Source organism: Triturus cristatus, chromosome 8, assembly GCF_964204655.1.
Source record: "Triturus cristatus chromosome 8, aTriCri1.1, whole genome shotgun sequence".
Taxonomy (NCBI): domain Eukaryota; kingdom Metazoa; phylum Chordata; class Amphibia; order Caudata; family Salamandridae; genus Triturus; species Triturus cristatus.
The window spans coordinates 1179269276-1179291475 of record NC_140591.1 but is presented as its reverse complement, the minus strand read 5'-3'; the positions used below and the strand labels follow the sequence as shown (position 1 = coordinate 1179291475).

Sequence of the window (22200 nt, the reverse complement as noted above, 5' to 3'; positions counted from 1 at the left end):
GTCGGTTTGGCCAAGCGTCGGGTCTTCATCTGAACCCTAGAAAATCCGTTCTCGTCCCGCTACACCCGTCAAGGGAATGTTTCGACTGGCAATCGGACATTCCCCTCCGGAGACTCTCCATTAAATACCTGGGGATCTGGGTCACCCTCCTTCCGGAACTCTGCTGGGCCCTCAATGTGGCTCCCATAGTTAACAAAACCAGATATGCTCCGGTGGCAGACACTCCCATTGAATCCGCTGGGGAGAGTCGCCCTTTATAAAATGATGATCCTCCCCAAGTTTCTGTACATGCTACAAAACACCCCGTGCCCCTTTCCGCGCCCGTGGTTCCGGGAACTGGATAAGATGGTGGTCAAATTCCTCTGGGGCGGCGGCAGGCCCCGGCTGGCCTTAGATCGCTGCAGGGTCCCCTCCTACGACGGCGGCATGAGCATGACTAACCTATATCTATATTACTTGGCCACCCAGCTACTGGTGATCCGCGACTGGTTCTCGAGTGGATGGGGCGATCCGGCCTATCGACTCGAGGTGCAATGCCTCGGATTCTCCTCTATCCAAAACATGCTCTATGGAGCAGCGGTCCCCCTGTCGCTCCCCGGCGTCGTGCGGGCCCCTTTTCTCGCGTGGCGCACAGCTCTGAGGCACACCCGGTGGTCGGGGACGAAAACACAGCTCACACCGCTCTGGCACGGGACATGGCTTCGGGAGGTGGTGGGACTGGCGGGTTTTCGGCAGTGGGATCTTCTAGGGATCTCCAATCTGGGCGATATATGGCGGGGGAGCCACATGTGTTCTTTCCAGGAGCTTCAGACCCGCTTCTCGCTACAGTCTTCCCAATTCTATAGATACCTTCAGCTGCGCCATGCGGTCCGGGCCCACGTCCCTCTCGACTCCAGATTGCCTTCTCATAGCCCGCCTGAGGCTCAGGTGATGTTAGGGTGCCTGGGGAAGGGAGGAATATCCCGCATTTACAAATCCCTGATTAACAATACCCCGGTAGACTGGAGTGGACTGAAGCAGCGATGGGAGGTCTGGGTGGGACCCCTAGATGACGCGGATTGGAGGGACGCCCTTATGGCACCTCGATCGCTTACCACCTCCGCTAGGCTGCGGCTCATCCAGCTCTATTACCTCCACACCGCTTATCTGACTCAGGACCGCCTGTATCGGGCAGGCCTCCGCGTGGACGCCTCCTGTGCTCGCTGTGGGGTGGCTCCGGCGGATTTCTTCCATATGGTGTGGTCTTGTTCCCGCCTGGAGGACTACTGGGCAGCGATTGAGACCGACCTAGCGGAGGTCCTGGGAGGGGAGGTTCCCCATGAGCCTAAAATGGCTCTGCTGGGCATCACGGACGGGCTGGATGGGTCCCGTAACGACAAGTATTTTCTCACTACTGCCCTAATGGTAGCTAAGAGGGATATAGCGGCCGTGTGGTCACAGCCAGACCCACCCAGAAGGGCTACTTGGAGTAGAGGGGTGGATTGGTGTGCGGCCCAGGAGCGGTCGTTATACGCTGCCCGGGGCTGCCCCAAAAAATTCCGCAAGATATGGGGGAGATGGCTGGGGGGCATATTTTGAGGGGTGGGGGCACGGGGGCGGGGGCAGGGGATGGGGGTGGAAGGGGGGGTCTTTACATCTGCTTGTCAATGCTTCCCTGATTGACGTTACTGATGCCATGTTCAATGCACTGTTGTGTATCATCCTTGATATTGTCCTTTATGCCGAAAATAAAAAATTTGTTTATAAAAAAAAAAATACGGTGCACAGTACTAGCAACATTTTATGGCTATCTAAATAAAGCAGCTCAGTAACTAACACAATAGTCTTTTTTCAATGCTCTTTTTTAAAGTTTATTTATATGATGACGTGTGTCATTATTGTAAATGATGTTGCTTGTATATTCCAGAGTTTTCGTGTTTTTTGTTTAGGCGGGAACATTGTGATGCTGTGGTTTGTGTCAGATCAAGATCAACTGATGGAGGTGTGTGCTGCACTCAGGTCTCTCTTTTGGGTTTGATGATCTGTCAAGTTTTATTGTGGTATTTTTAGCTTCATATGGTTTTGAGTCAATTTATTTCCATTGGCCATACTACTGATTTCCAACTTTGCTGTTTTCTTTCTTTATTCCTTCACTTTGCAGGATATTGAGCCATGAACAAAAAATTAATGCCATCTGTACCATCACATACCGGTGGCTTAGTCGTCACTTGCAAAATATGCATTGTACCTCATCAACACTTTCTTTAGTGGAAACCATGCACTCTGAATAAGGTTGTGGGGACCGATTTGCTGAAAGCTTTAACAGGCCTGATACATTCCTAAAATTGTCCTATTACAGAAAGGTAGCACTGATTTAAAATGGGGTCTGTACTGGCTTAAAAGTCTTAAAACAGCCATAAGACTGTCAATCATTGCTTAAGACAGACTGAAGGCTTTAAAAGTCAGGTACTTGAGAAATGATCAGCACCCACTAAATATCCATGTTTCTTGACATGTTTCTCGACAGAATATATTTTGTCCAAGTAATAACCAATTCAATTAAACACCAATTTCAAATGTAATTCAATTTCTCAGAATGTCCTTCAAAAGAAAGTTTTCTATGTATGCTCAGATCATTTCAAACATGTTGTGTGTTTAAAAGATTTCCTTTATTGATGAAGTATACATGATATTCACACCAGTGTAGCCAACGCGTTTCGTCTCCTTCCATGAGACTTCTTTAGGTCTTGATGTTTTCGATATATTGTTTCATATCACACAACCGTTGAATTGCATTTGCAAAAAATATCCATGTTTCTTGACATGTTTCTCGACAGAATATATTTTGTCCAAGTAATAACCAATTCAATTAAACACCAATTTCATAATTCAATTTCTCAGAATGTCCTTCAAAAGTAAGTTTTCTATGTATGCTCAGATAATTTCAAACATGTTGTGGTTTAAAAGATTTCCTTTATTGATGAAGTATACACGATATTCACACCAGTGTAGCCAACGCGTTTCGTCTCCTTCCATGAGACTTCTTCAGGTCTTGATGTTTTCGATGTATTGTTTCATATCACACAACTGTTGAATTGCATTTGCAAAGTACCTTTGATGTTGTTAACGTGATCTACGGTTTCACAATAAAACATTTCAGCGACCAAGTGTTAATATCCTGCATGGACCATGTTGTCCTTTAATCCAATTAAATTTCAGGTGTATGTTCACCATCACCGGTTAAGGGTCCAAAAGGTTTTAACAACATCAAAGGAACTTTGCAAATGCAATTCAATGGTTGTGTGATATGAAACAATACACAGAAAACATCAATCTCTGAAGAATTCTTGTGATAGGAGACAAACGCGTTGGCTACGCTGGTGTGAATATCGTGTATAATTCATCAATAAAGGAAATCTTTTAAACACACATGTTTAAAATGATCTGAGCATACATAAAAAAAACTTTCTTTTAAAGGACATCCTGAGAAATTGAATGAAATTTGAAATTGGTGTTTAATTGAATTGGTTATTACTTGGACAAAATATATTATGTTGAGAAACATGTCGAGAAACATGGATATTTAGAGGGTGCGGATCATCTCTCAAGTATATAAGTGTGTGGATTGTATCCGCCTAAGGGGACCCAGGAGGCTGTTTTCCCCTAATCGAAGCACCACTGTCTAAGATTAAACCCCACGTCTTTTTGGGTGCGGCACTGAAAGTCTAAGCCTCCTCTTTGTAAATCACTAAATAAGTCAGGACCTTGGAGACTACATCCCGAGTGTTATTTATATGCTAATTAATAGTACTTGTCTTAAATCTTGGAATGATGAAAGGATGAGTTGGCCTTCTGGGGCTATAGTCTGGCGAAGAAAGATCCGGAATGAATGTTTAAAATGATGGGCCAGATTTACTAAAGCTTTTTCCCCTACTAAAGCCGAATTTAATACAGTATTAAAAGTGTCGTAAGTCAGGAAAGGTATCCTTCATTTATCAAATGATTTATACTGGATTAGGACAATCTTGAAATAGTCTAAAGACATTGTCAAAGCTTTCATTTCTGACTTTAAACAGCTGTTAGACTATTTACAGCTGAAGAAATCTTTAAAAAATAAGATCCTTAACGACAATTGTAAGAGTGTCTTAAGCCAGGGCATAACTTAAGTAAATAAGGTCCATGCTTCTTTTCGTTAAGACAGTCTCAAGACTGTTTAGGTGTGCTGTATGATTACATGAGTTCTCACCAGATGGCAAAAGCTGTCTGTGGGGGAAGTCCTAAAAAGCTTATCTGATGGTTTCGCCAATGATTGTTTAAGTTAATTTCTATAGCTTAATCTCTGCGTTGTCCTTTACCTTGTGCACAGTGAACTACTAACTTTAACACTGCTCTTTTAAATTTACTTTGGTTAGCAATTTCATCAATGAAATACAAAATATCATTGAGGACATGAAGCAACATTAATTTATTTTGCTTCAGACTTTGTTATCTTCAATCTGTGTGGGACCGCCGGACGTGTTATTTCCTGAAGGTTATTCTAATATGCACATGGTACTTTACAACAAATTAATCACTTATGAGCTGATTATAAATCTGCTTTGGTTTGTAAACTGATTGCGCCACCACAATATGTATGTACTGAACTACTCTGCATTCTTCTATCACTGTTTAGGTGATGGCATATGCTCTACTTTGTCACTGTTTTGGTAAAACGATTTGATTTCTATAATACCTTCCTAATTTGATCACAAACCAGTTTCTAATTGCCGGGGTCTTTAATGTTCAGGGAGATTTCAAACTTGAGAAGGCCAAGTTGCATGGGGAAAGAATTTCAATATTTTTCAAAACTGCAGCCACTCTTTCTTACTCCACGGATGGCAAAGTTAGAGTACTTGATTTAGTATTTTCAACCTTCCATCACTGAGTCGTCATCAGCCCTTATCATTCAAATGGCTTAAGCATCATTTGATTTCTCTCATCATTTTATCTAGTAACGTGGAACAATTAAGGCAAGTAAAACATACTCAAATGACATCTCAGTCATTAAAGGGCCTAGATTTAGTACAGCTCTTGCCAACTCTTACCTTCTGTTTTTTAAGTTTGGCAAAACTACGGTCTTGGCTCCACAAACCTTCCTTATGTTGTTGCTGGTAAACAGGCCCTGTTAAAACTGACATCAAACTAGTCAAACAAGTCTGTCTACTTCTATTGCGATCCCCTGCCTGCTGAGAGATTCACAATCTACAAACATAATCATGCATAGAGATCCACCCATTTTTGAAGTATATAATTCTATTTCGAAGCAGTCAAAAATATAACTTGAAACTAAATAATCCTGTGCTCAGGATCAAACACTCAAAAGCAGGCAGCTATATGCCAAAGTCATATCAGATTGTGCATCAAAACATGGACTCCCAGAAACTGCTCCCCTTCTTTACGTTTCTGAGTCAGGAATGTCAAGCCCACCCTGGAGCAGTGCCCAAACTATGGTCTAAAAAGGAATGTATACGGTCTATCCTTTTCCTACGTTTTCCCTAATGAAGTAGCTAAACTGTCTTACCTTGATTACCAAACAATGAACCAGCATTTTTTTCTGCCCATTTTATTAAACAGCATTTCTAGTGTTTTCTTATTTACTGGGATTACTTGATGCACATGTAATCAACAAACCTGAAAAATCCCAGCAAATCTGCGCTAAGGGGTTCAGCTGGCCCACCCCTTATCAAAATCTCTTACAACATGGACCATAACAATTACCTGGTTACCTAATAGTCTGATTTTCATGTGGAGTGTAGCACAGAGATCGCTGCTCTATTGAACATTGATAAGTTCCTCTGAATACTAGATGGTGCTAATCCCGGTGTCACTGGGAATCTCAGAGATTCTTGATGCAAATGAACATACTGAGGTCGAATCACAAAGGATATATGAGCATGGGAAGTAATGCTACAAGAGACCCTTTTTTACATAATCTACATGCCTTTGTGAATCTGCACGAAACGTCCACCTCCCCATTAGTAAAAGTGAAGAGAGGGGGCAGTTTTTTCTATTTGTAAATTCATCCTCCATTTTAGATTTTTGGGGGCCAATTCACACAACATGCACGTGTAAGTAAAAGAGTACTCTTAACTACTCTTACATGCATTTGAGAATAGGCTCCAAAGTCTCCTGGAGAGTCTTACGGTGGGGGACAGATTTGTCTAGTTTGTTTTCAATAGACTGTAACTTGGGAAAGTTCCTTTAGGTGTTCACAAGGTTCCACCCATTCTCCATTGCAGTTCAATATGTATACAGCACCAGTGGGAGTGCTTCCCAATACCATGGATATGAGGTTCATCAATATGTTGACAATACACAGTTAAGCCTTCACGCATTAACCATGGAGAAAATTCAATACCAATCTGTCTGCCTCAAAGCTATTAATGATTAAATGACTGAGCATTGTCTAATCTACGAATGCCTGGATTTTTACAGTATACTACATAAGGGTTAAACTTTGCTTATGGAGCTGTGTCTCCAGGAGGTCTTAATAGGTAGGATGCCGGTCATTTCCTTCAATAAACCAATGTGCCAATCTGTTAAGTTCCAACTACACACCTGGAGAAAGATCAAGTCAATTTCAACAAAACATTTGAGAACGGTTCAACTTTCAATGCAGTTGAAGATACATGGCGAAAACGTAATTATGGCGAAGATCCCTAAATCGGCTTTTGGCCACCAAGAAGCCAGACTGGGCACACCACTTAGACTGGTGGTTGGTGCACAAAAGTTCATCCAAGTGCCTGCCATTTTGCCCTTGTTCTACTGCCAAGATTGTGATGGATTTCTTGGTTTACAAAAGAATTCCTCTTAAGCTTCCTCAATATCTTGCCTCCAAATTGGTAATGCCTGGAGAACTTTGCACTTGCCACAGCCAATGTCTTTTGGAGCAGTAGGTCCTCAGGGTTTGGAACCAGAAGATAAATTCATAATGTTTGGCCAGAGTGGCTGCGACAACCTGGAAATCCTTGCCAGTCATTCCAACTCTTCCTTTATACATTTACTTTACAAAGAAATCAAAGGCTTATTGGTTTTCCCCTCTCTTAAGTTAATTGATTTTTTACATGTCTGCTTCCTATTTTATTTTATTCATGTGTTTTATAGAACCCAAACTTGACCCGTTAGAGTATCAGAGCGCTTTACAGGAGAGCAAAGCAATATACAGACAGACTTTGAATCAACCAGAACCAGCTCGAGTAGTAAGGGGGAGGGGTGCCAGATACACAAGGGAAAGAGGAGCACGTATTTACAGTTTACATAACCAATTGCTCAAGAGATACCATATTTACCGATTACGTTTACAATTATTCAAGACAGGCCCCAAGATTCTGATGGGGTGACAAGGTAGTCCGAAAGGGGGTAGTGGACGGCCATAGATCGGGCCATAGTGGTGGTTGAGGCCATATTTAGCCGATAAATTTGCCCATAAGGAAGGTTCCTTTTTGAAGCGAGTCAGAGAGGTGATTCATCTCATGTCGGGTGGGAGAGAGTTCCATATTGTTGGAGCAGCCCCTGAGAAGGCCAGATTGTATGTTTTTTTTTTCCGAAAGCTTGCAGATTGGAGCAAGAGGTCTCTGGCAGATCGGGAGTTTCTGGTTCCTCCAGAGATCACAAGTTTCTGTGTCAGATATTCAGGGGAGTTAGAGTATAAAGCTTTGTGTGTGATGCATGCTAGTTTGAGCTGTATTCTTGCCTCCAGGGGAAGCCAGTTGAGAGCTTTCTGGTGTGGGAAAATATGATCGCATTTCCTTGTGCCGGTAAGTAGTCTGGCGGCCGCATTGAGGCAGGCTTTAAGAGGTGCCAGGGAGATCTTGGGTAAACCCGAAAGGGTTGAGCAGCTGTATTCCAGTCTAGAGATGACGAATGCTTAGACTGCCTTTTTTAGGTCGGGAGCATCGAGGAAGGGTTTCAATTTCCTAAGGTAGCTCAGGTGGAATCTGGCTGTTTTGGCCATCGAATTGATGTGGTCCCGCATGTTCAGGTTGCTGTCAAGGGTAATTCCCAGGGATTTAGCCGAGTTCACAATGGTCGGTAGGCAATTTAAGGCTGTGATAGCCTTAATCCATGATTGAATCTCGAGGTTGGTATGGGGAGAGGAGATCAGGAGAAATTCTTTACATTGAGTTTAAGTTGACTGGATGTGAGCCATTGGACGGTGAGTTTCAGGGCTTCGTTCAGGGAGAGAATCTCTTTGAGAGATGAGGTTTTGATGTAGATCTGGGTGTCATCAGCATACATATGAAGGGAGATATTAGCGCGTAGTACTTCGGTAAGCGGTTCTAGGTAAGGGTAGAAAAGGGTGGGGGACAGGGTTAATCCTTGAGGGACTCCAACCGTGACCAGGGATGGTGACGATAGGTTGCCGTTGATTAGGAATCTCTGTGACCGGTTGCGGAGGAAGGACCTAACCCAATCTAGAACAGTGCCATCCAATTCCATCCTGAGTTTGAGGTGTTCGAGTAGTTTTTCATGGTTGACCGTGTCGAAGGCCGAGGATAGGTCCAGGAGGATTAGGAGACAAGTTTTGCCTTGGTCAAGGGCTTGGAGGGCATCCTCCATGATGTGGAGCATGGTGGTTTCGGTGCTATGCCCTGGTCTAAATCCGGATTGGAAGTCATCAAGCAGGTGGAAGTTGTTGATGTGGTGGCTTAGCTGCTGTTGCACACATTTCTCCAGCACTTTGGCTAAGAGGAGGATGTTGGAGATGGTTCTGAAGTTATCGGGGGAGGCTAGATCCAGCAATGGCTTTTTCAAAATGGGGAGGACTTGGCCGGCTTTTAGAGAGTCATGCATCGTTCCCTGCTGGAGGGAGGCGTGGATTATTGTAGTCCAGCTAGGATTAATGGATTGGGTGACGGCAGCTAGGCAGTTGGCAGGGAGCGGGTCATTAAAATGATTGTTCGGGTTTAAGGTAGATAGGATTTTAGAGATGGAGTCTTCGTCATAGTCTTTGAAGACAGACCAGTGAGCATGATTTTTGGGTGGAGCCTGTGGGTGCGTTGCGGTGGAAGGAGGCAGGTCAGGAAGGGGTTGAGGGTGTGTGATGGAGCTGAGTTAGTTTCCGAGGGCTAAGATTTTGTCAGTGAAGAAAGAGGAGAATTCCTCAGAGGATATGAGAGACTTGGGGGTTTCTTTCGATGTTTTGGCCAGTTTATTAGATTGGTGTTTGACCAGTTCGAAGAGTTTGTGGGGGTCTGTTCTTGGCTTTCTCTAGTTCAGTTCTGAAGAAGTCTTTTTTTAATTGAGTATGTTCCTGTTGTAGACATTTCTGGCCTGGCGGAGGAGTTTTAGATGTGCAGTAGGGGGGTGCTGCCTCCAGGATCTTTCAGCTTGCCGGAGGGATCCCGTGAACCAGGGGTTTCTGTCTTTGATTTGGGTTCTTTTCAGTTTTAGTGAGGCTAGATCGTCCAGGATGTTTGAGATAGTCGTAGAGTAGTGATCATTGAGGCGACTGACTGTTGTGATATGCGAAGTGGGGGGGGGGAGGTCGGATTTGCAGCGGGCCTCAAGTTCACTGCGGTCCAAGTTCTTGGTGTCTGATCCAGCGTTATGGAATCGTCGGTTGCAGTGCTTTTGTCTTGTGGGTGCCAGGTAAATAGAAGGTGATGGCATGATGATCAGATCAGTCGCATGGGTCAATAGAGATAAGCTTGACAGTTGATTCTTTGGAGATGATCCAGTCAAGGGTGGCCCCTTTTGAGTGAGTTGGTAGTAAGCAGGCTTGGGTCAGTGCTTGCTCTGCCAGGAGGTCTTTGATGGCGTTGACATGTGGATCCTTGGGATCATTTCAGTGTCAGTTAAAATCACCTCAGAAAATATCTTTGGCATTGGTGGGAACCTTAGCTGTGATGATTTCCATGAGGTGGTCGGTGAAGGAGTCGTTTATGCCTGGGGGGGTGGTAAAAGATGTGTAGGTTGCACAGTTGGGTGGAGTTGCTGCAAATATCTAGGGCGAGGTATTAGCAGGATTTGGTGGTGTCCGCCAAAAGTTCTGTGACAAGAAGGTTAGAGTGGTAGATGCAGGCGATGCCTCTTCCTTTCTTGTTAGATTGTCTGTCCAGCCTTGCGATGTTGTAGTTAGGAGGGACTAGGAGGTCCAGGCATAGAGATGAGGATTCATTGAGCCATGATTCTGTTAGGATTGCTAAGTCGAAGTTTTTGCAAAGGATGAGATCAGCAATATCTGCGGCGTGCTTAGCTGCCGATCGGCAATTGATTAATAGACCAGACAGAGAACATTTGGACGGCGTTTCAGGAGTCTGGGCAGACAGGTGCTAGATTACTCTTAACGACAGTTCTGTTGCGGAGGGTGGCTGACCTGTTGGGGTTGATAGTGACCGTGCGGATGGCATGTTCGGCATTCCCGTCGAAAGAATAAGGGGTATCTGGGGTAGAATTGTAGTCTCAGAGGACGGCCAGGATTTCCAATTCAGTGAGGTCTAGTGGACTTGGAGCGGCAAGGGAAGAAGTGTAGGAGAGGACCGGAATGAGGGTTTCTTCCTCTGAGAGGTGACATGGTTGCTTACGGGGGCGAAGCTGTCTCAAGGCTAGCGGAAGAGGTTGTTTAGGGCGCTCTGTCAAAAGCGGGGGGGTGGAGTTTGGCAGGGGCATGAGGTTGGCGAGGGAGAGTTCAGCGAGGTGAAGGAGGTTCATTAATTCCAAGATAGAGATATGAATGCTCTGAGTTAGTTTGGTAGCTCTGGAGAGCAGAGAAACCATGTCCCTATCAGGTGGAGGCGTTAGAGGGCAGGGGGCATGGTTCAGGAACCGTTCTGTCGGCATGTATAGATGATAGTGAGGGAGGACTAGTACGGCCTGTGTTGTAGGTCGTTGGATCTATGCTGGGGCCCCTTTGCGGGTTCGGTTGCGGGCTGGGAGGACAAGCACGATCTGTATCATAGGTCTTTGGGGGCGTACCAGTGGCATAGTCCACTTGAGGGCTAGTAGGGAGGGGACCTCGAGGACCAATAGGGACAGTTATGCAGCGGAGTGGGCTGCTCACCATACGGGAACTAGAATTGAAAAGTGTCCGTACCATGGGAGAGCGCACTATTAGAGTAAAAGCCTGGTTGGTAGCTCTCGAAGAATATCTAGCGAGGCTGAAGATGATTGGTTGGCAGCTCTCGAGGAATAACTAGTGAGGGTGAGGATAGTCAGGTTGTCTTTAGGATTTTCGCCATTTTGAGGTCAGGCAATGAAAGGTGATTGTATTGACTTCAAACTGTCGCCATTTTAGGGTCAGGCGATGAACCGTCTGCCAGATATAAGACTACTGTGGAGATACCGACAATAAATCATGGTTGGTGATAGGCAGTATATACTTCCAGAATGTTAACTGCTCATCTTTGATGATGTTTGTATGAGCAAACCAGGAAAGAACAATGGTCCCCGTATTTACCGCGGCACCGCCATTTTAGGTCCAGGCAGCCGTCGGTTCCTGCAATTATTGATAATTAAAGGAGATCAGGGAAGAACAATGAACAATGATCCCCGTATTTATCGAGGCACCGCCATTTTAGGTCCAGGCAGCCGTCGGTGCATTTATTAATAATTAAAGGGGAGATGCGGCGCAATATCCTGGTGCCGTCGCGTTGCAAACTCACGTTTCAGGCTCACTGCAGTGTCTGGAGAACACAGCAGAGGCCGATCTCGGGCCTAGTGTAGTTCGCGGGCTCAGGCATCAAACGATGGCATCGGCCAGTCACAGCCCCAGACCCGATGCCGTCAGTCAGGGTCTCGCCGCAAGCATCCATCTTCCCAGGGAGGGCAGGAGAAGGCAGGCACGCAATGCACGGACAACACCGCAGGAGCCGATCTCAGGCCCGGTGTAAGTCGCAGGGCTCAGGCTGTTCTCGAGATCTAGATTCACCGGGGCAGTCCCAGCGGGGACCGGAGACCCGATGCCGTCAGTCAGGGTCTCGCGGCTAGCATCCGTCTTCCCAGGGAGCTGGGCATCAGCCAGGCAGCGCGCAGATTGCTCTGAGAGCAGGACACCAGTCAAGTCGAGCAGCGCTGGGGTCCGGGCAGCGAGGGCGCCGATCTGGGCTGCGGTGGTCGACAAACTGGGTATGTTGGCTGCCAAACTCCGCTTTTGTGGGATGGTTCGGAGGGTTCCGCATTCCGGTCCAGGGGGCGGGCAAGTGGTGGGCTGGTGAAGAGGGTTTTCTGGGGATATACACCAGATGGTGATCCCCAAACCAGGAGCTCCTCCTCAGGCGGCCATCTTGATTTCTTTTTTTAAACATTTGTCTTTTAGTGAATTGTGTTATTTAGTTTGCTCTGGTTAATTTTTGTTCTCCTAAGTGCATGAGTTTTTTTGTAAAGCGCTCTGATGCGTTTGGCAAAATCCACACTCTCGAAATAGGATCAGGGGAAGAATAGAAAATACAGAATCCTTTCATTGTGCTTTTAAACCAAGAACAGGGCTGGAAAAGATGTTTTTTTTAAGGCCTTGAGTTCGTTTTGATTTTCTCAGCCATTCCATTATCCTCCTTGCCTATGTTTCAGAAAGAATACTATTTTTATACTTAATTAGACCTAGAACATATTAGATTTTTCATCTTAGACTCCTCACCAAGAATGACTATAAATCCACACCACACTGGTGGAGTACAACAAAACATTTCAGCATAAAAATGTCAATTCAAATTCAAACGTGCTGCTGCTCCCATCAAAATCTTTGACCAGGATAGAAATATATGCTTATAATCATCCCTCGTCACACAAGGCATTGCCGCAAATGGCATAAATGTATGCTTCAGTCCCTACCGATGTCACTGCAGAAATTCTTTCAACATTCAGGAAGACGGAGGTTAACTGAGGCAATCCTTTCACCTTCTCTAGAATAAAAAAGAATAAAGTAAGTGAGATGTATGCATTACACTTTATTTGTAGATCAGAATAGTCATTTACACAGATCACAGCCTACTATGGATCTACACTGATGAGATAAGATCCACAAGAGGTTTATACGAACCATAAAAAGCAACACAATGACTTAATATTTTCATCAAGCTCTAATTTCTAACCCATATGGCAGTTCCCCTTAGGTGTCTTCCTCTGTTTCCCTTTAATTCGCTATGAACCACACTCGACTCGTTTTCTGAATGTATTTTAGAGGCTTACAAGAGGATTGACAGTTCCCCTTTAACTGTGCCTCGTCTCTTATTAAGGTGTGCAATACTTTTGGGATAGTACCAACTGTTTAGATGCAGCAAGCAGCTGTAGGCAAAGTAGTGATCCTGGAGGTGGACCACAAGTAAAGTGCAGCACTTGGTGGCTTGAAGAATTCAAGTTTTCCTTATGACTGAGATAATCACCATGAAATAGGAGATTTCCCTATTACTGGCAGAGAAGGCTGATTAAATTACTGTCCAATTCCTTTAAACGTGAAGTAAAAGTAATGGGGTTTTAACATGCCCCATTTGTTCAGTATACACCTGATTCCACCAGATGCTACAGGCAAACTTATTCTTGAAATCTCATGGCGCAAAGAGAAATGTGCTTGGAAATGTCATGACATACGGCTTTAAGTGAAAGTTAGCTAAACGCTGTCACACCAATTCTTTTAAGAAACCCTAAGTCAGCAAACAACTAAATCCAACACGCTGAAACCCCTGTGCTATCAACACATACACCACAATCAATCAACTTTTTTTAATGTATTTTTTTATGAAAACACTTGAAAACAAGCCACTAATTTTTGATTACATTAGTAGAGCTCATCAGCTTCATTAACCAATCAACCACTAACATTTTTTTTAAAATCAATTATCCCTGTGTAAACTTTTAAGTACTACTATGTGAATTAAAAAGGTAACATACAACTGTAATCACCGGGATATGGATTTCCACCACTTGTGGTTGACATTTGGCAAAATGCAAAAATCCTGGGGATGCACCAATGAATATTGACTGAAACTACTGCCAATTGAGTTCCCTACTGGCTCTTTTACTAGAGTTCCCTCCTCTGAGTGGAACCTGAGTGACTTGCCACCCTGATAGCAACAGAATTTGTAAACAAGTCCAACTGCCTCTTTTGCGCTGTGTGGTTGTTAGGTTGGCATCATATAATAAAAGGTACCTTTGGGCCTACCAGGGGATTTGAAAATACACCTGCGCCTGGTGCAAGTAATTTTTTTATATAATGTAATGTAAATCTGCCTTATTAAAAAAAAACACTTTTACTTTCTCAGGACTCTTACCTGTCAGTGTCTGGAAGTTCCCTTTTCCAAATATAAGTTTGCTGTCTGGAGTTTTTGTGGAAAGAATCAGTGTATCCACCACTGTCCAGCTGGGAAGACTGTTTACAAGAGCCACTGCTTCCGCAAGCTGCAGTTGTGCTACAGTAAGGAAACCAAGTAACAGAACCAGATTAACTTAGAATCCATTATGTCACTGTAGAAGTGCTTCCTTTACTACACATAATGAACAGATGTGCTTCTACAATATGACGTAAAACAGAACATCATAAGACAGGATTTTCACCAAAGTAAATTAGGCCCAACATTCCAAACAAAATGATACATCACAGACTATGTCAATATGTTGCTCCTTGTAGATCTTATACACCGTTGTAGGTGTAAGAATGTGTTTGAAAACAGAGGCACGATTTGATGATAATAATCCAGGCATTGTTAAATTAAAGTCTATTCACATGGAGTTAAACTACTACAAAACACAGAATATCCCTGCAATGTCTCTTGTACCTGCAACATTAATTAAACATCATTATTCCAGATCAACATATAGGATGAAGGGTTTGGAATTTTGGATTCACTGGACTCTATGGCAGGTTCATCTTGATTCAATGCATCCTGCATTCAAAAGGGCTCTTTGAAGGGCCTGGAAATCATTTCTCCTACGCAGGACAGCTAAAGAGCTGTTAAATTATTGATCAAATGGACTCAATAAAACCAGATAGACCTAGAGAGCCACTTAAATAATTTTTTCATAAACCAAACGAACAGCAAAGTTCCAAAAATATCAAATCAGCGAGTATTCAGGAGTCCTGCAATTCACACTGGCTTCTTCAAAAAAATAGATTATACATTACAACATTATAGTTTGTTTACCTTTAGGATACAACCCGCATTATTAGACCTAAGCATACGTCAGCCTGCAGACTCATCATCCCTTCACTCAAAATAACCTGATAATACAAAACAAAAACGTGGGGTCCCCCCATAGATCCTCTTCCATCTAGAAGACATAAACAAGTAGATAGCTGTAGTCTTATCACTCAAAATCATCCTGAAATTTAAATACCTTCATTATATCGCAGAATGCCCTCTGCAAACGTAAATATTCAGCAGTTAATCCTTGGATTGAACAGACCCAAGAAGCTTTCATCCATTTACTAACCTACCCTTTCTGGTAGCCATTTTCAAACTCTGGGAGTTTATTTGCTGTATTAACCTCTAGGCAGACGGGTTTTCTATCTATTTGGGAGAACAGAACAGTTCTTGCTGTTTTTATCCGACATGGGATCAAATGGTTAATGGTGTGCTTGGGGCACTCCCAGAACTGTTCATGTCAGTGAACTATCTTGTATTCTTTCTTTTATCTTGCCAACTGAAAGAGATACATTTTAGGCCTAGCTTTTTGAATGGCTAATCTTTTTGGAGCTATAATAATTTTAACAAGCATTTGAAATGCAATAGGTCTCGCATTTGTGAGATTTTGAGCTATTGCCATTGTAAACGACAATGCCTTTTATTATTGCAGGTTTTTTAAACACATAAATAAAAGGCATTGTCATTTACAATGCCAATAGCTCAAAATTTCGCAAATGCGAGACCTATTGCATTGCAATTACTTGCCTATACGATTTTAGGTGATCTAGGAGTAAGATTTAAGATTATACTGGGAAAAAGTCGACATAAACCTGCTGCAGAACGCATCTCAGTGTCACTAGGTTTGTAAAGATAAGAAGAAAGCAGAAACAGGCTGTCGGCTGTTTTAGTATCTAATATACACCGCTTAAAACTTGAATTGGCCAAGTAGAGGTTTCTTTTTTTTGTTTTGTTTATTGTGTTATCAGTCTGTGGAAAGTCAGCTTTCTATCAGCACGTGAGCGGGTGTGGTCTACTAGCCCAGAGCCATGGCTGAAGGGCATGGACTGTCCCAGCCGAGCTAGTGACAGCATTTCTCAGGCTTGTGTGCTGTGGTGTACAGCGCTGACACCGGATCCGTGTCAGAGAAGCGCTGCATCACGCATGAAAGAACTTTAAGCTTGTTGCCTTTCCTACAGGGCCTCGAGGATGTTTTCTGGCTAACTAGGCAAAAGAAACTCGAAATCAAATAAGCTAATTTTAAGCCGAGCTTGGGACACGGTTAACAAGACTGGCGGTGGCAGGAGGGTGCGGTGCACTGCCAGTGCCCGCTCCTGCAGCCCGAGGCGCTGTACACCCCCAGAAAACGAAAAGTATGACACAGCAAGAAAACAGACATGTACCGGCCCCCCTGTCTTGTGCACGATGTGCGTAAACAAGCCTGCGGTCACTGAGAACTGATACCTATAGCGATTCAGTGCCACCATGCATGGAGTGTACATTGCTTATGATGCCTTACAAGTATCTGTAACCTTCAAAATTTCAATAAAACAGATATAAAAAAAAAAAAAAAACAAGCCTGCGGTCACAACTGCAGGAGGGTGAGAAACCCTCCTGCACTCCTGCAGTAAGAGAAACTCATTAAAGAAAATAGTGCTTACAGACTAAATAAGACGTACAGTGTAACAACTGAAGAAAAAGGGCCAGTCCTCATGGGAGGTTACAAATGAGGACAAGGCGGTACTAAGGAAGGACTAACAAGCCAATTAACTAATCAGAAGTCAGCACTAACGAAGGACAATGACACAAGCCAATCAAAAATATGGGCGGAGAGTGGGCAGGGCTTCAAGTCCATACTCAAATACAACATGCCTAGCAGAGCAGCACATGCGCTGCCCAGGCGCGACCTAATAAACCGGGGCACGGCCTGTGGAATTGCTGGCTTTGCAAAAGGATAAGTAAGCGTGGCGTTCAGGAGTTACATAGGTGTTAAGTGTAGCTCTTTCCTCATGCTCCTGATAACTATACTGGTGCAAGTTTGGAACTAAAACCCATTCTTTGCAGAGATCATTCTAAATATGCAGTGACAACATGCTAATAAAAGGTTTATTTAGGCTCTTATTTTTCAGATATCGCGTTACAACAAATTCTTGCGTGGGACCACTTAATGGCAGAGTGAGGTATAAACACTGGTTACGGAAAAGTTAGAGAGGGGCATAGTAAATGTACACGGGACAAAATGTTAATTGAGACACACTTATTTGGCTTAGAATACGTGTCACTAAAACATTTCAAGTTATCAAACCAAAAATATGTCTTTATTAACAACATAATAGGATATTTTGTTTTATCCAACAGTTACAGCTGCCTTGTGGTCCATTTCAAGTGTGACACCTTCAGTCAGTTAATCCTTTTAGTCCACTTTAACTCTGCATTTGTCTCTTTTGGTTTTGCTTTTACCATTTTAAGTATAGACTTAAAATCATAGCATGCAAAAATGACCAAATGAGTCAAACAAGACATCGGGCGACTTGTAGAAAACGTTAGGTGTTACTACGTTATGCATCCAATAATTGTTTTCTTTATATTCTGTCACACATTTATAAAAGGGAAAATCCACATCCCAAAATGAAAACATAAAAACAGGATTTGATGAGCTTCTCATGCCCAACATCACCCTTTGACTACCAAACACATATCGAGTCAACTGAAATATCTCACCCTTTATCCCCCGTTACAGACACAGCTCTGTGCCCAAACTGTGCATCATCTGGTACTCTCCTGATGTACCTTGTGTGGTATACTACCAGAATGTTGGGTTTTAAATACTGTGCTACCAAAATATTGTAGTCAGAATATTGACACTCAAGATATTGTGTAGGTAAGTATATGTGGTTAAGTATAGGTTTACTATACTCCACACATATGCACCGTAACACTATATTATATATTACACTGTGCCAATTGTCACTGTGCAGTTTTAGTTAAGACCTTGTTTCCATAGGAAATCGATTTTTTGGTTTGCTAATAACTTTGCCACAGTTTGAAGAATCTTCAGAAAATTTTCCGCAGGTGCTGAGAAAGGGGGGCTGGGGTCCCATAAGGCATTTTCCCCATACAATTTCCCATCGGAAAATGTAACAAAGGTGGCAGACAGATTGGAAAAATAGAAAAAAAAACAGTGTGAGACCATGCAACTGGCAAAACTAGAGAGTAGGCTGTTCCCACTGCAAGTAAAATAAATAGAAAAAAAGCTGTGGGTGCCCAGGTTGGGTCAGAGGATGGAGATATATAAATAGATAGGTAGGTAGATAGATAGATAGATAGATAGATAGATAGATAGATAGATAGATAGATAGATAGATAGATAGATAGATAGATAGATTCATTCTGACCTTTAGACAAAGCCACTAGGTCTGCCTTTCTAAAAATGACATATATTGGTTAAAAAAACTCATAAATTCACTGAAATAAGAAAACAGTCAAAGTGACTTTAGTTCAGATGAAAATGCCAGTTAAAACGTAATGTTTTCAACAAAAAAGGGCGCAAATTCAGTAGTTATACTTAACTGAAGTAACTATAATTCGCACCCTCACCATGCACTGCATATGACCTAACGTATTACATCACTCATGAGATGTTCTATAACATCATTGATAACATCTGAAAGGACATCATTGATGACAACACTATGCATGGCATAGGTGTGAGTTATAAACATTTCAGTAAGTGAAAAATATTCCAGTGGAGCAGAAAAGAGAGGGGTCACCTGGTGCAAAAGGTACGCTGTACAGCTCCTGCCTAGAGCCCACTGAAAAGCTTTACCCTACAGACTGCATTACGCTTTGAATATCTCCTTCCATTACATACGATCAAAAAAAGCACTATAAATATATGTCAATAACACATAACCACAACAGCTGTGGCAATATATAAACTCAGATATGCACTTAGCTTCTGCCAAGCCTAACAAACAGGAAATGAAAGTCATCCGCCTAGCTACCTGCAGATGCCCAACCTACAATTAAGGAATATAGAGCACTGGGACTATGTTTATTTCAATCACTGGTCTTTTGGCGCAATAGTCGTAGTATACACCTTCTGCGCCCCATATCCTGTACCTAAGAGTCTCAGTTATTATTAATGATCACTGATGGTACAGAGTGGCAAAGCGGGGTACTGCCAGCAGAGTTGTGCCTTTCTTGTGGCCTGCAATGGAACCTGACCTCAGCTGCCTTGGGGAACACAGCCCAGGTGACCAAATTATTTATTTTGGCAAAGTGGAAAGATTGGTCATGCGGTGCCTCTGCTCTCTGGTCAGCAGCACACACGCGTAGGGCGCTCTCCGCTGAGGGTACCTAATCTAGTTAAAATTGCATGCATGCCTCTTTCGTTAGGAATTTGTGCACTCCCTCAAGTTAGTTTGTTAGGGCCAAAATGATGGGGCAGCTCCACAGTGCACATTCAGGCCCAATTGGCTGGGGGTGGAGGGCTATTTGGCATATGACGTAATGCAGCCCGATGCAATAAGGTGCTGGATGAAACACCACCTCGGACAGTCTTACTGTACTAACTGACAGGGATCTGAAGAAGATAATGCTCACCAGGAGTGGATAGGTCAGATTGCATGTAGTCGTTGGCGTTGCTTTCTGGAGGGCTTCTCGAAGAGTTCCCGCTCCTAGCTATTGGAAGGGGTCACAGAGTCAGGAATTAGGTGGATGGTTCTCTCACACTTGGTTTAAAACACGGTTGTGTAGATCATTACTGTCAAGATGGAGGTAAAGTCCCTCAAGTTGAATGTATTGACTACGAGAGTGCAACACAGGATGATGTTCGCATATTACTGGAATGAATGTGAGCATAAACTAAACAGGACTCATCTGGATCGAGAGGAGTAGGAATGCTTCGAAAAGTTATGGTTTCTGCTCTAATTTTAGTTTTTATAAACCCTGCAGGGGTTGTTGTATTATATTGTGCTCCAATACATCTCCCACCAGCTTTGAAACTAGATTCTTCAATATCAGATCCTGAAGGTAGACTTGTTAAGGTTATCCTCTATGGCCAGAGGATTATTCTTGGCAAGGTCTTCAGCCCTAATACGGACTGTCCTGATATTTTAGTGCTCTACTCAATATATACATCTCAAGATACCAATAGGGATATTTTAGGTATCATACATTTTTACAGAGTAAGAACAATAAGTAGATAAACGCATCTCAGAGGGCTCAAAACATCATTAACCCATTCTGACAACCAAAGAATGTCATGCTCGTAGTCCCTTGAGTAGTAATTACTTCCATCACAAGAATCATAAACTCAGGAAATTTTGAAATGTAAAGTTGCTCCAAGTAAAGAAAAATGCAACAAATGTTTATCGCTCTAGAAAAGCAACAAGAGGGAGGGGAAGGGAAAGCACGGAACCAGTATAAAGAGGTCTGGGGGTGGGGGTTACGAAGAAGTATGAAGAAAAAAAACTCTGCTTCGCACTTACATTTCTCCACATTTCATGCAAAAGAAAATGCTCCCACATGGCACACTAAAGCCACATAGGAGGCACTGTTAGGTAGAGAGTCCCTCTTGCATCATCTTTTAATTTATCAACATCACAGGTCTCTCACTGATTCCAGGAATCCTCAACACTCGCAGCAGTGCCAGGTACCAAAGGGAGGACAATACTCTAACCTTCAGCAACTCCTTCCCTCAACCTCTGAAGCTGTTCTCTCTCTGGCCTGAGGCCATGGAAGAGAGGAATCCGGCTACTTGTGCCTGGAGGTTCTCTATGTAGGCAAATATTGGTATTTATACAGACGAGCCTAGCTAGGAAGAAAACAGAGCACTCTACATTGCAGGAACTTGGAAGAGGATCTACAAGACTGTGTGCATCAAGCGAGGAATTACACAAATACATTTCAAATTTTTTGGGGCACAGTGAGATTAAGGGGTTTCTCCAGAATCACACAATGTGGAACCAAGCACTAAGGCTGGGATTCAAACTAGGGTCTCCAGTTTCCAAAGTCGGCAATTCTAGTCACTTGGCCACGCATTCTCCTTTGTTTGAAAACGGTTTGCGTTGCGAAGTGGGGGATCAGAGAGGGCCCCAATTCATGGTATCCTCACCACTGTTGTCGAGGTGCTGGATTTTTTAAGGCAATCTGTAGCTTCAGGAGGTGAAGTTATGTTATACTATGCATCATTCCACTGTGAGCTGCTCCCCTAAAAAAGAATGTCATCACCTCTAGCACTGTGTTGTGAGGGGGTACAGTTGGGAACCCCAGCCCTCAAATATTGGCCATTCTACAGACATTTTCCAACTGTTTCATCCTACCCACCAGGGCCTGCAATTCCCCAGTGGCCACCAGAGTGCTTGCCGCCAAGTTCACCTCGGCTACTACGTGTGAGAGTTTACACTCAATTGGGCTTGTGCCAGATATTTCACAGTGATTACGAGTCCCTTTTCCCCAGCAGGTGCACCAGAGCATTCAAAGACCTTTATAATTTACATAGCATGTGGGGCAAGTGTCACCCACGCATGAAGCAGCTACTGTTCTACTCCTCTGTACATGGCTCCTCGTCACAGATGGATTACGTCGTACCTTCAACAGACAACACGTGGCAAGTAATGAGCAGTATAATCCACTTGTGCTCAGTGACTAACCCTGAACCACTGAAATGCAATACTTCGGACAAGGATATTTGCACATCACCTTACCTGGAGATTCAACCAATGCATTGACCTTTATAGTATATGAATTCTCGTTTCTGGATGAAATAAAAAAAGAATGTGGGCTCTGTGACCTTGTGCATTCTTCAAGCTTAATTATTTGATAATCTTTTAAGGTGATCATCTTATTCATGTGAAAATCTCTGAAGAGTGATATTTTGCACTCTGTAATGGTAGGGCGGGTTACGATTAGGCCAGGTGTGAAGGAGAGGGATAATGTGAGACTACTAAAGAGACTGCTACATTGGGGCAAGCAGAGTGCACAAGATATATGATCTTGCAGTGGATTGGGAAATTGTGTTTTTCACTCCATACGTAATGCTACAGAGGAATGTAAAGAAAGAGGGCTTGGGAGAGCCCTGGTGTGGTTGGAAAGAAGCAGATTGATGCACCACAGTGTGAGGAAG

The 22200-nt window shown here is 43.4% G+C and overlaps 1 protein-coding gene across 1 annotated transcript in view; it reads right to left on the bottom strand.

The window, feature by feature from the left end:
* Positions 1-22200, bottom strand: part of GTPBP6 (GTP binding protein 6) — a 157304-nt gene that overhangs the window by 86812 nt on the left and 48292 nt on the right. The window contains exons 2-3 of the mRNA XM_085622844.1: positions 14223-14360; positions 12787-12857 (exon numbers count right to left, since the gene is read on the bottom strand). Of these exons, the coding sequence (XP_085478970.1) occupies positions 12787-12857; positions 14223-14360 (209 nt within the window). The remainder of the gene's footprint in view (positions 1-12786; positions 12858-14222; positions 14361-22200) is intronic.